This window comes from Paroedura picta, chromosome 17, assembly GCF_049243985.1.
Source record: "Paroedura picta isolate Pp20150507F chromosome 17, Ppicta_v3.0, whole genome shotgun sequence".
Taxonomy (NCBI): Eukaryota; Metazoa; Chordata; class Lepidosauria; order Squamata; family Gekkonidae; genus Paroedura; species Paroedura picta.
In genome coordinates this window covers 19,849,756-19,862,297 of record NC_135385.1, presented here as the reverse complement: position 1 = coordinate 19,862,297, position 12,542 = coordinate 19,849,756, and the positions used below count along the sequence as shown (strand labels likewise).

General features: G+C 54.4%; 1 protein-coding gene across 4 annotated transcripts in view; it reads left to right on the top strand.

Moving 5' to 3' along the window:
- The window catches only part of CAPN15 (calpain 15), a 71,281-nt gene that overhangs the window by 26,764 nt on the left and 31,975 nt on the right, over positions 1-12,542 (top strand). The window contains exon 3 of one of the 4 annotated variants that reach the window (XM_077317139.1): positions 2,235-2,553. The exons of the other annotated variants lie outside the window; for them this stretch is intronic. Coding sequence (XP_077173254.1) covers positions 2,378-2,553 — 176 coding nt within the window. The 5' untranslated portion in view covers positions 2,235-2,377. The remainder of the gene's footprint in view (positions 1-2,234; positions 2,554-12,542) is intronic. 4 annotated transcript variants of the gene reach the window in all.

The window sequence follows — 12,542 nt, the reverse complement described above, 5'->3', positions numbered from 1 at the left end:
CACAAGGCTCTTCACTGTGGGGTGGGTGGGAAGCTGCAGAAGCCGTTTCGTGGCTCCCCCCGGCCAGCTGTCAGAATTCCAGCCACGGCCAGGTGTCTGAATTCCAGAGGTCCCCCCAGGTGCCACACGATCGGGGACCCCTTCTTTCATAACTATAGGATCCCAGGTTGCTTTAAATGTAGCCCGTTCAAAGTTACTGCCACCTATCGGACTGCATTTGCTGCAGAGCTGCTTCCCTTCCCCTGGGGTCCCTTAAATCCCGCCCCCCTGGCTGGATGCCCACCCCTTTTCTTGCATTAACTTGCTCCTTTATGAATATATATATTCTCCCATCTGACCCCTCCTCCTTTCCCCCCTCTTTTTTTTTTACAGTTCATTTCTCTCGCTCTCCAAGGCCGGGTGGGTAATGGAATAAGCTCAGCGCTGGCGGTTTCTTTTTCTCCTCCTCGCTCCTCTATTTCTTGCCGGGCTAATTTCTCCCTTGATCTTTTTGCCAGTCCAGCACAAATCCCAACAGTCAGAGGCATTTCTCCCCCCCCCCCCGCTTTAAACAAAGACATATGCTTTTCCTCTCACGCACCTGTTTAATTCCCCCGAAGTTAACCTTACTTTGAGCTTTATCCTCTGGGATGTGCTTCAGGCGACTGGAAACTAGTTTGAAAGGCTTAGTCCGGAAGCCCTGGGCAGAAGTGTGCGCAGTTTCCCCCCCTAAGAACCCTAGTTCTGTCACCAATATCTGGAGAAGGGGGATTTGTGTTCAAATCCTCCCTCTGCTGCGCCACCGTGCTCCAAAATTATCCTCCTGGACAAAGCAGCCCCTGTTAATGACTTGTTTTATTTATAGAGGTAAGCCTCGGTATTAGGGGAGCTTTTATATTCCTTGGCCTAAGATAGACAGGGATAACAAGAACCCAGATTTATTGGTTTGTTGTCTTCCTGGACGTCTCATTCTCTCCCTGCCCCCACCTCCCGATGGGGACTCAGCATGGCTCACGTTCTCCATTTTGGCCTCACAACTCCTCAGCGAGACAGCGAGATTTCTGCGTGGCTGTCCCAAGGTCACCCGGCAAGGTTCTGTGCCAGAGCCTAGATTCAAACCCGGGGCTTCCAGAGTACAAATGCAATACATAATAAGAATCTAAGAATCTGGAGGCAGCCAATAACTGAAGTCAAAGTAGATGCTTAACCAGGCACCTGTAATGCAGGTGCACCTTCTTGCGTATAGGCTCAAAGTCTCTGGCTTGTTGCCTGCTGGTCCGCTCACCCCGACGGGACGCCTTGATCTCATGGACAAGGCCTTTAAGCACCAAAAGGACACAACCCGGTGTCAATCAGGGCCGGCTAGTCGACTCCCCACAAATTAAATTCCAACTGCCAACGTGCTGTAGAAGTTGATTTGGGGTGGAGCGGTGGGGGGGGGGGGGGACAGATGGCTGTGCACGAGAGAGCGGAGAAAAGATCCCCCTCCGTCCCTTCTCGATGTGTTAATTCTACAATGATTCTGTGTGCAAGCTTTTGTGGTGTTAGATTTGCTAAAAGGCTTCAGAAAGCACTTAATTAACGGGATGAAAGCCTCCCAACATTGGAATTTATTTTTTTTTCCTGTCAGAAGAATCCCTGCTCACCCGCTCTGAGAATCTCTGCGTATTGCCGGAGATGGCAGGAACGACAAAATACCCTGGCCTGGCATGTTAGGCGGGTGGGGGGGGGGTCTCGTGAACGTGGTGCATTCTGGGACCTGCCCTGAACGGCAGCTGGTATGTCTGAGGGGGGAGGGACCAGAGACAGTAGGCAAGTGGTTGCACAGGCAAAGTTTCTTAGCCTTGTAAAAAGCTCCTCCTACACGCTTTGAGAAACTCCCGGGGGAACCCCCCAGAGCGCAGTCTGGAAGACCTCCGGAACAGCCTCGTCCTTGCCTGCCCGTTTACGGCGCTGCGCAGCTGAACTGCGGCGTGAAAAGGGGAACAAGCTGGTCCTTTTGGATTCCGTGACCCATCCAAAATGGAGCGATGTCACTGTACTGTGGCACGCGGGAAATCTCTGTCAAACATCTCTGGTTTAGAAATGTCACTCCATTGGTTCTTTTCCAGGCATACCTCATTTCGTTCTTTCTTTTTCTCTTTCCTCTCCCTCCTTTTGCCTCCTGCCCCCTCCTCTCTCTCTCTCTCTTTCTTTTTTTTGGTGTGTGTTTTCTTTGTTTCACTCTCTTCTCTCCCCCCCCCCCCCAAAACCAGCACCAGCCTCCCTTTCTCCGACCTCGGGGACTTTCCCGCCCATCCATGCTGCAGCCCCGCACCATTCCTGGCCGACCGCTCTCGCCGCCGGCTCGGACCTAACCGAGGATAACTCTCGGCCCCGGCCGGGTTTGGGGGGAGCCATGGGCAGCTCGGCCTCGTCGCTGGCCGCCGAGACGGAGTCGGACCACGGCTTCACGGGGCCCACCTACCCGGGGCACCTGGCGGCCAGCTGGTACCGGGGCAGCCACGGGGGCCCCGTTTGGGAAAGCGCCCTGATAACACGGCAGCACCAGCACCCGAATCCCCGGGCAAGAAGGTAAGACAGCACGGGGAGGAGCTTGCCGGCATACCTCTCACCCCTGCCTAGAGATGCCCACCTCCAGCTGGCGTCGGGATTGCAGCTCCTCTCTGGGAGACGAGAGAGGTCCGTTTCCCCGGGGAAAATGAGCTCTGCGGCGTTGTGGCCCAGCCCACCTACCTAGGCTCCACCCCCACATCTCCAGCAGTCTCCCAGTTTCGGCCTGGCCACCTTAGCCCTGTCCTAGGCTTAGACCCTTGCCGTCGTCCTTGCGAGGATAAAGCCGCCGCAGGCATTTCTCTTTCCTGCTAGCCCGCCGTCCTCTACCAATCGAACTTCCTTTCCTCCAGTTTAGTCTGCCCTTATCAGTGTGATGTGACAACCCGCTCGAAGCATGGGGGGGGGGGTTGTCAAAAGCGCTGGGCCAGCATTTTGCCAGCTTAGGAGCTAGTCTCAGATTTGTCAGCGCTTCTTGGGGCCGAGGCTGGAAAGGGGAGTTTCAGATTCCTAGGTGAAAGCCTTCCTCCTAACAGTTTTCCAACTGGCCTCTTAAATATTTCACCGTCTGTTTTCCTAAGGACTTTTAGACACAAGCTTCCAGCTTCTTGCTGTAAACTCAATGGCGGCATCTCTCACGTAGGGTCATCCGTCTGCTGCGTCTGGACGACGGACCTTAGCCCCAGGGCAGGGCTGGGAAGGAATTAAAACAGCCCTGGAGGGAGAAAGAGCTCGTCCAGCCACACACGGCTTGGCTGAACACCTCACAGGGGGAGGTAAGGGCCAGCAGGTAGCACTTGCCCCCCCAGGGGTGAGGACCAGTTGGGCTGGCCCCTGCAAGGGAATGTCTCCCCAAGCTGACTCCCCCCGCCCCAGGACTTTCTCCAGTGGCCTTAAGGGACAGTTCGTCCGTGCCCAGCTTGTACTCACATCCCTGCCTCTCCTCATGTGCAGTTGGCTGCGGTGCCTACGGTCTTTGGCCAGGGTGTCTCTCCAGCTGTTCACGGACTACAATTCCCGCGAGCCCCTGCCAGCATGGCCAGTTGTCAGGGGGAATTGTAGTCCATGGACATCTGAGGATGTTTGGCATCCTAGGCTCTTTGGCATCTCCGGTCAAAACCTCCATGGGAGCTAGAAGGAAGAAATACTTCCCTCTGGGATCCCGAGCCACACAGGCACCTTCCATGTGGGCCAGGTGCTCTGCCCTGGCCCCCAACAGATTCCAGCTTTGTGATAGGGACGAAATGACTAGAATTCCCACTGCTCAAGACACCTTCTCTTCTCGCACCTCGCCTGGCAAGTCAGGGAGGCGAACTGCTGCCCAAAGAAAGCCCTCCAGAGAATTTCGCTCAGCCCCATCGAGGTTTCCTCCCTGACGAAACCCACTAGTCCAAACACCTGGTCAATCCATGTGCTCCCCTCTCCCAACCCACCCACCGCCTCTCTCCGCAACTGAAACCGGCCCGCCCCGTATCTCGCCCCGTGTCTCTCGCAGGTTGAGAGGTATGTCCAGAGCAGCTACGAATGCACTGCCCGGGAGGGTGCGCGCACAAGGGGAGGGGGGGGGCACCTTGGCTTTTGAAAGCTTGCCGTGTGCCGAGCGCTTAAGCATATGGAGGCTTCTGGTTAGTGCACGCTTTCGATAGCGGTTGAGTGCGCGCCCTCCGTGGCCACGTTTGAAAAGAGCATTCTGCCTGCGAGTTGGCTTGGCTTGGCGATGCCCGCTGGGTGTTTGCGTGTGTGCGCTCCTTGCCTGTCGCCCTGAGACGAAACGTGTTTGTCGCTTGTAGCTTCCGGAGCCTTGGCTCGGGGCGGGCGGTCCGGGGGCTCTCCTTGCGGCCAGTCACCCCATCTTTCCCCCCTCTCTCTTTCAGATTTGCCTTGAATTTCTAGTCAGATCTTTCAGCGGCGGCAAGGCGGGTGGCTTTTGTCTCTTGCGTCCCGGAGGCTGGGAACGCTGAAAAGGAAGTTTCATAACCCTCCCCTGGGAGTTTTGCAGGAGCCCTGCTCCTTCCAGCTCACGCGCCTCTCTGTTTTTGAGCTGCATTTCCCCTGCCGCCTTTTCCTCTGCGGCGGAATATTCAGAAACTTCCCACGACAAAGGGGGAGCGGCGCTGAAAGGCCGATAAAGGGGCCTTCTGCGCAGATAGTGGGCTACAGAGCTAAGGCAGCACCGGGCACGGATTGCTGGCAGTCGGCTCACCGGCCCGCAAACAGCAATATGTACAGAGAAAGATTCGGGGAGATTACTTCTCCCTGTGTGCCACAGCCATTTTGCCTTCTGCCGATTAGCTCCGTCTAGCAATTTTCACATATCTCGGGGTTTCTTATGCATTAAAAACGCCCAGCTTGATAGGAGAGTAGTGCATTGTGGGATAAAAAGTTGAATTAGTCAATGTTGGATTTTGCAGTGGGGGATGTAGTGGTCTATTTGTTAGCAGGTAGCAGGTATCAGGCAGGCCGAACTCTGCTTTCTCGAGGGGCAAAGAGGGTTTGGTTGGAGGATTCATGTAGGTAGGAGAGAGACAGGCTCTCCGTGCTGGTGGCTGATGCTGACGGCCCTGTGGGTTTGTACATGCCTCTCACAGGTCAATGATCTTGACCCTTGCTTGAATTGTTCATTTATGGATACCACGTCGCTCCTGTCTCTGAAGGAGCTCGGTGAGAGGAGGGGGAGGGTCTTGTCATGTTTCTCTCGGCAACAACTTTCCCCTCAACCACTTAGCCCAAATCACAGCAGAGCTTCTTGCATTTTCTGCACAGATTTGAACTCAGGTCTGCACCTGGGGCGAACAGAGCCGAGACGTGTCTTTGGGTCACCTCTGGTGCCTCAGCTTGGGGTTTGCCTCTGCCCCGTTCTACACACCGTTGGCATTCCTGTTGCTTGCTTGCATCTGATGACCAATGATGGCACCCGGAGAAGGCGGGATTTGAGGAGTGGAGGGACCTTAATGGGGCCTAATGCCATAGAGTTTGCATTCCAGAGTAGCCATTTTCTCCACGGAGACGGATTCCTGTACCCTGGAGATCAGTTTGAATTCCAGGAGATCTCCAGGCCCCACCTGGTGGTTGGCAACCCAGGAGCATCCCTAGTGTAACCTTATGGATAACTCTTTCTCTCGAGCAGTTCCCCACCCCCCTCAAAATCTGCACTCGAAAAAACAGCAGGCGAACCTCGCCAGCAGGGCCGGCCTGGTAGCAACCTGAGTGCGACGGAGCAGAAAAGGAAATGGTGTGTTCAGAGTAAGGGAAGGCGCTCCGATGAAAGGGGAAACGCATTCCCCACCTGCTCCCTGTCTAGCTGCAGCATTTATCATCCGGAGACGCATTGCCTAGGAAAGTGGGGAGGGCCTGGAGGGGCAGCCATTTGAGGTCTACCCGGGAAAAATAGAATGGGACAACGGACTCCCTTTCAAGGCAGCGGCCGGGAGAAAGAATTCAGAAGTCTCAGTGGAGCTCGTGGCACCTTTTCAGTCGGAAGAGCGCTTTGCCGTTTGCTTTTCACGGCAGATGGGATGACGGCGTGGGGGCAAAGGCTCTGGGAAGCGGTACCCTGATCAAGGCTGTCGACAGAGCGTCGAGTTTTCTTTCTCTCTTTTTAAGCAACAGCAGCGCGATCGAGCGTGAGCACAGGGAGTTTGCCTTGTGCCAGCTTTTGTTAACCCAGCTTTTGAACTGCGCCGTTTCAAAGAGCAGCAGCCTCAATAGGCGGCTGGTCGGGTGCCGCGCCGCAAATCCGAGACCGGCGGCCGACTTGGCTTCCCCTCGCAATCTCTTATCGGGAAAGCCGGCCCGCGAATTCGATAGGTGTGCCTGCAAGAGGCATCTCTGCCGATTGCATTTTGCTCGGGGAGCACTGGCCTGAGGTGGATGTTGCCAAGGCAGGGGAGTTCAGGTAAGCGCAGAAGCCCTTTGGGCTCTTGGGAAGGCCACGGAGGGCAAGCAGGCCAGAGCTGATCTGACTTTTTGGCGCAGTACGATTTGCAGGGATCTGGTAGAACTGCAAGCACCAGCCGAGGCAGAAGGGAGGGAAAACCGAACCTTAAGAAGCGGCCAAGTTGGGTACCCAAAGTATCGTTTCAGTGCATTTCATAAGAAATACGTATATTATTTCTCAGAATAATTGCAAACATACACCCAAAGCCCAGCAGGTTGTGTTGCTTGATTGACGCCCTCTCTCCAATGACGTGGCCTCAGAATGTATTTGATAGGCTTCCTTCCAGGCAGTGCTTATGTTACTTTAAACCTTATGGTGCCTTTTTGATACAAATTTTTTGTGGCGCGCATTTATTGCGGCATGCCCTCTTTTTGTTGGAGCCTGCTTCCTCCGCTACAGGGAGCGTGAGATGGACAGAAGATGCCATAGAAGGTTTCATAGAATCCTAGAGTGGGAAGGGGCCATCCAGGCCATCTAGTCCAACCCCCCTGGCTCAGTGCAGGGTCAGCCTCAAACGTCCATGGATGACTGGGAGGAGGGATTGTCAGTGTCACGGTCGGATTTGGAAGGGAGCCATCCAGTCCAGCCTCCTGCTGAGAGCAGGAAATCCCAAGTCCAGCGCATTCTCCCCGCCCTCTGCTTGAAGACCCCCAGTTGAAAAAGAGTCTTCTCTCTCCATTGGTTCCCTTGTCAGACTGGCCCTACCGGGGGGGATTTGCTCCTGACGCACCACTGAAATGCATCCCTGTATCTTAATCCTGTTGGATTGAGTCCGGCCTTCTCCAGCAGCCGCCAGCGAGTCAGGCTGTGAAATGCAAGGCGTTCCAAGCTGTGCCATTTCGATGTGCAACTCAGGGGGACGTGATTTAGCTTGGCAAGCGTGCAGTCGCTTTTGTGGCCCTGCCCCAGTTTTGATTTATGCTGTCACATTTGTACCCCCCCCCCTTCCTGCTGCTGCGAGACTCAAAATGGGGTAGCTTTTTGAGAGGGGCTGCGGCTCAATGGGTGGCCCTCTGTTTAGTCGCCATGCTGGAAGCCCCAGGTTCAGTTCCTGGCATCTCCAGCTCAAAGGACCAGGTGGTAGGTTATGTGCAAGACCTTGAGTTGAGACCTGTTGCCAGTTCGATGGGTCTGGTTTGGTACAAGATTCAGCTGAGTCGCTGTGTTGGTGTGAAAGAGCAGAACGAATTCTGAGTCGGACGGCACCTTTAAGACCAACCGTGTTTTATTTGAGGCATGAGCTTTCAGGCTACATTTCACCGTCTGAAGAAGTGTTGCCTGCACACGAAAGCTCACAGCTTTGAATAAAACTTAGTTGGTCTTAAAGATGCTGTCGGACTCAAATTTCGGTTTGGTATAAGGGCGTGTCATGTGTGTACGTGGGTGCTCCCATGAAGCGCTTGCGGCCGCGCATGGTGCAAACGCGCATGTGCGGCCCGGCGCGGCCCTGTGGAGGCAGGGAGTTGCGGCCCAGTGTCAGGGCCTTTGCGGCCCGGCCCGGTAGTTGGGGACCACCGCTCTACCATATATGCTGCCAAATGGGCTTGGAGGAGGTGGGGAGGGGGGGGTGCCCGGGTGGGTGTGTCCACAGCTCTTTTCCCCAACCATATTCTGCACAATCGCGCCACTTCTGGGGCTCAACGGTAAAGAAAGGTGAGAAAACACTGCTAGGAAAGAGGCTGGACTGATTTTTTCTGCTGGAAAGAAGAAAAATACACCTGGGCTTTCCTTTTTGTTTCTTTCTCGCTGTATTTCCCTAAAGATTTATCAGCTTAGCTCTGGTCCTCCTCCCACATGGCTAGATCTCTGGCTTCTGCACGGATACATTGCCCAGGGGCTTATTTTCCTTGAGTAAATTAGTTTGAAACCTTGTCTGGATCTGCAGTCCGTCGGCTTTAAACGGCACAGAGCATTCCTGCATGTCCCCGACTCACGAAAGGCTCTTCTTTCTCCTCCCGTTCTCTCCCCACCTCCCTCCGCCCCAGCCAACGTCTGATTTCTTAAGTGAATCTGTCCACATCTGTGCAAAAGCCAACTGCGAGGCAAGCGTGGGCAGGGGGATTTCGAAAACCTCCAGGGACGCGCTGTAATTGGCACATGGCTTCTGCCTCTCCCAGCAAAGAGTCGGACGAGCGCGGGGACAGAGGGATGATCGGAATTGAGTTTGACGTAGTCCGCGCCCAAGCGGCGCGGAGTAATGCTTCTAGTTTCTGATGTGCTAACTGTGAAGAAAAACGGGCAGGGCGGCTTCCTTCCTTCCTTCCTTCGGTAGTGGGAAGAGGTGGCTGTGCTTGCGCGTGCGAGTTCAGAAGTGGAACTCCTGGTAGGCTGGCTGATGCTTTTTGGGGACTGGAGGTTAACCTCTATGGAGGGGCTCTCCTGTGATATGTCCCTCCTGCCTAGGTCCAAAGCTGAGCCACCCTGGAGAAAGCAGACTTTTGAGTACTCCTACCTTCAAGGGAGGTAGTGGTGGTGTCATGGTTAAGGGGTGTCCTCTGATCTGGAGAACCAGGTTTGATTCCCCTCTCCCCCTCCACATGCAGCCATGGACCTGGGGCCAGTCACAGTTCTCTGAAAGCTCTCTCAGCCTCACCTACCTCACGGAGTGTCTGTTGTGGAGAATGGAAAGGAAAGTTGTTTGTAAGCTGCCAGTTTGGTGTGGTGGTTAGGAGTGCGGACTTCTAATCTGGCACACCGGGTTCGATTCTGCACTCCCCCACATGCAGCCAGCTGGGTGACCTTGGGCTCCCCATGGCACTGAAAAAACTGTTCTGACTGAGCAATGATATCAGGGCTCTCTCAGCCTCACCCACCCCACAGGGTGTCTGTTGTGGGGAGAGGAAAGGGAAGGCGACTGTAAGCCACTCCTTCGGGTAGAGAAAAGCGGCATATAAGAACCAACTCTTCTTCTTCTGTTTCTGTTTCTGTTTCTGTTTCTTCTGCTTCTGCTTCTGCTTCTTCTTCTTCTGCTTCTTCTTCTGTTTCTTCTGCTGCTGCTGGACTCCTTCGGGTAGGGAAAAGCAGGGTATAAACCCCCAGTTCTTGCCAAGTAGAAAGCAAGGCCAGCACTCAATGAAGGACGACTGTAAAATTGAAGCAACAGCCTCCAGGTTGGATTGCAGTAATGCACTCTGCAGACCTGGCACTGGAGAGGTGGGGATTAGGGTGGGATACGATCGGAGGAGTGCTTGAGATTCTTACCATCCTTTCAAGCACCTCTGGAGGACGGACATTAAGTAGATGCTACAGGTTGAAGGAACCCCTTAGCCACCTCTGCCGTCTCCTTTCCCCAAGCGATGAAGCGCGTCTCCCATTTTTGCCCTGTGTGCGTCTAGCAGGCCTCCCAGCCCGTGAATCTTGGAACACTGCAGGCAGAGCCACTGAGACATACTGGAAGGTCGGGAATTAGATGCCAGGTTTTTTATTACGGCTCTTTTTCGGTCCCTGCCGTGGTGCTTTGAAGCAAAGGTCATGTCTGTTTGTGTTAGTAATGAGAGGAAAAGGATCATGCACCAGCTCAACTCGCGCACGGAGGTGTAGGTAGGTAGATCCATGTGCCGAGCCAGGCCACGCAGGGTTCATCCTGCACCAGATTAAAATGCAACTTAGTTTTTCCCTCCGCTTAGACAGCCTGGGGCGCCTGGCCGCTCCACGACTCAAGGCTATCGCTGGGCAGGGCTGTTAATTGGATTGCAAATGTCCTCGTTTGCTTATCAGAGGGAGCCGTGTTTTTTCCATGCTTCTTCTGCATTGCAGCAGGAACAGCCTCCCAAGTCGCCCTAAGTAACTATCAGATATTTCCTTCCTGCCCCACATCCAGGGGGTCGGAGCGGGCGTTTTGGCTCTCCCTGCAGCCACCGTGCTGATGAGTTCGGCCTCAGTGTCACGCACAGGCTAGCCCAAGCACGTTTTCTCCGGGCCTCTTAGCATAGCTAAGCGATTCCAGGTTGCTCTGTTTGCTCCGTCTCTCTTGGATGGGTCTCCACAGTTCCTCGTTGGCATCCTGACCTCCCGTCTGCCAGGCACGACCCTGCCGCTGTCCATGGTCACTTAGGCAGGGAATCTCTGCTCTTGCCAAGGGTTCTCAACCGTCGCCTCCGGGAGAGGAATGCAAAAAAATAACATTGCGGAGCCACTGGGCTTGGCTCTCCATATGCCGGGGGAGGGAAGGTGAGGGGATCCTGCAGACTTCTGTATCTGTCGATTTTGATAATTTTTATACCTCTAGTTCCTCAACTGTCCAGACCCAAAGTGGTTTACATCGCTGTTCTCCTCTTCTCCGCTGTATGTGTTCAGGAACAACGACCTGGTGAGGTAGGACAGGCTGTGAGGGTTTCACCAGGCCAGGGACACCTGCTAAGCCTCAGTCATTGAATGGGGGGAAGGATTTGAAGCTAAGTTTCCGGGACCAACACCAGTGTGGCTCCCTGTGGCGTCTGCGGACCCCATTCTTGGTGCCCTCCATGTGTGGCCAGAAAGTGGTTTTTGCTCAGCTGCGCTTCTGACTGGCTGTGCAATTTTAGGCCCCACCTCCTGCAGTAGCATAAACATTTTTTGTTAGTACAACGTACTAGCCTGATAAAAAGGGAGATGGCCGTGTGACATTCCGCAGAGGGCACCTGTCTCGATTCCGCATGTACCAGCTTCTTTGGGGCTCAAACCCCGTTCCTAGGCACAAGTTTTCTCGGCCGCCCGTGCCTCAGTCTTTCCCCAGCGAGCCGCCTCCTTTCCTTCGCCTCCGCAGCCTAAAAGCTGTCACTTGTGTGACATCCACAGGGGCCGTAGGGGTTGTCCTCTCCCCCGGGGATATCGCCGTGGTTCCCGTAACCGGCTCTGCGTAATCCGCATAAATCACGCGGCTGCTGAAGCCAGACCGGCCACGGCGCCGGCTGGCCTCCCCCGGCTCCCCCGTGCCGAGGAAATCGATGCCCCCCTGCCCCGTCCCCCCTTCAGCCTGCCTTGAAACCCGCCTGCAAAGCAAAGCCTAGTGGAATCGGGTGTTCTAGAAAGAAGAGCCTTCCCACCCCTCTCCCTCCTTCAGCAAGCACCTCCTGCCGGGCTGCCCCAGTCCGGCATTCGGGGTCTCCAGAGCAAGAGGCCAAGCGGAGCGTAGAAGGGCAGCACCTGCCTGACCCCAGAGCAAACAGCGAGCGAGCGTGGCCCGCCATTGATGGCAGCATCTGAAAGAGGACCCAGCTCTCCCACAGCAGCTCCAGCTAGCAGGACACACCTGCAGGGAGCTCTGTGGCTGTCTTGTCAGCGAAGAATTCACACGGAAGAAACATGCCGTCCATCTCCTACGCAGATGGGTCCATAGCTGGGTTCAGGTTGTCTCAAGCCTAACCCGCCTCACAGGGTTGTGTGGGCTCTGCGGTGAAGGTGGCAGATTACAGCAGAGACTCTAATCTGGAGAACCAGGTTTGATTTCTCCACTCTTCCACATGCAGCACGTTGGAGGACCTTGGGCTTCAGTTGGGTGCAATACCAATCGAGTCCACCTTCCGAAGATCCAGGGGAGCTGATCCCTGTCGGCTGGAGATCAGCTGTAATCCCATGAGATCTCCAGCTACCCCCTGAAGGCTGAACCTAGAAAGAAACCGGTGTAGGCTAAAGACGACTTCTACTTTTAGTCAAGTTGAGCCAGAACGGGTTCCCGATGCACACAACCAAAAGTTTCATCAGCGGCTCACGAAATGGAATTCTTAACTTTTATTCACATGTTCTTTTTTTTTTTTTTTAGAAGATCCTCTGATTATTGTTTTTGCTTTGTTTGGCAAATAATTGTTCGTCTTTGTTTGCTAAACAACGGGGGAGGTGCCGCCTGTCCATTTCTGCTCATTGTTTGATCCGATACGTGTTTAACAAATTTAAAAATCTAAAATATTTAAAAATATATACCAGATTATTTAACTCCCACCCATTCGGGAAACCCTTCCGGAGTCGTCAAGAAACCCCAGGGTTTCACAAAACCCTGGCTGAGAAGGCCTGATTTAAGGGAGGTCCCTTGTCCGCTCCCCAGATACTATAAATTCTCGTACCTAAATGGGGGGTTATGCACACAGGAACACACAAT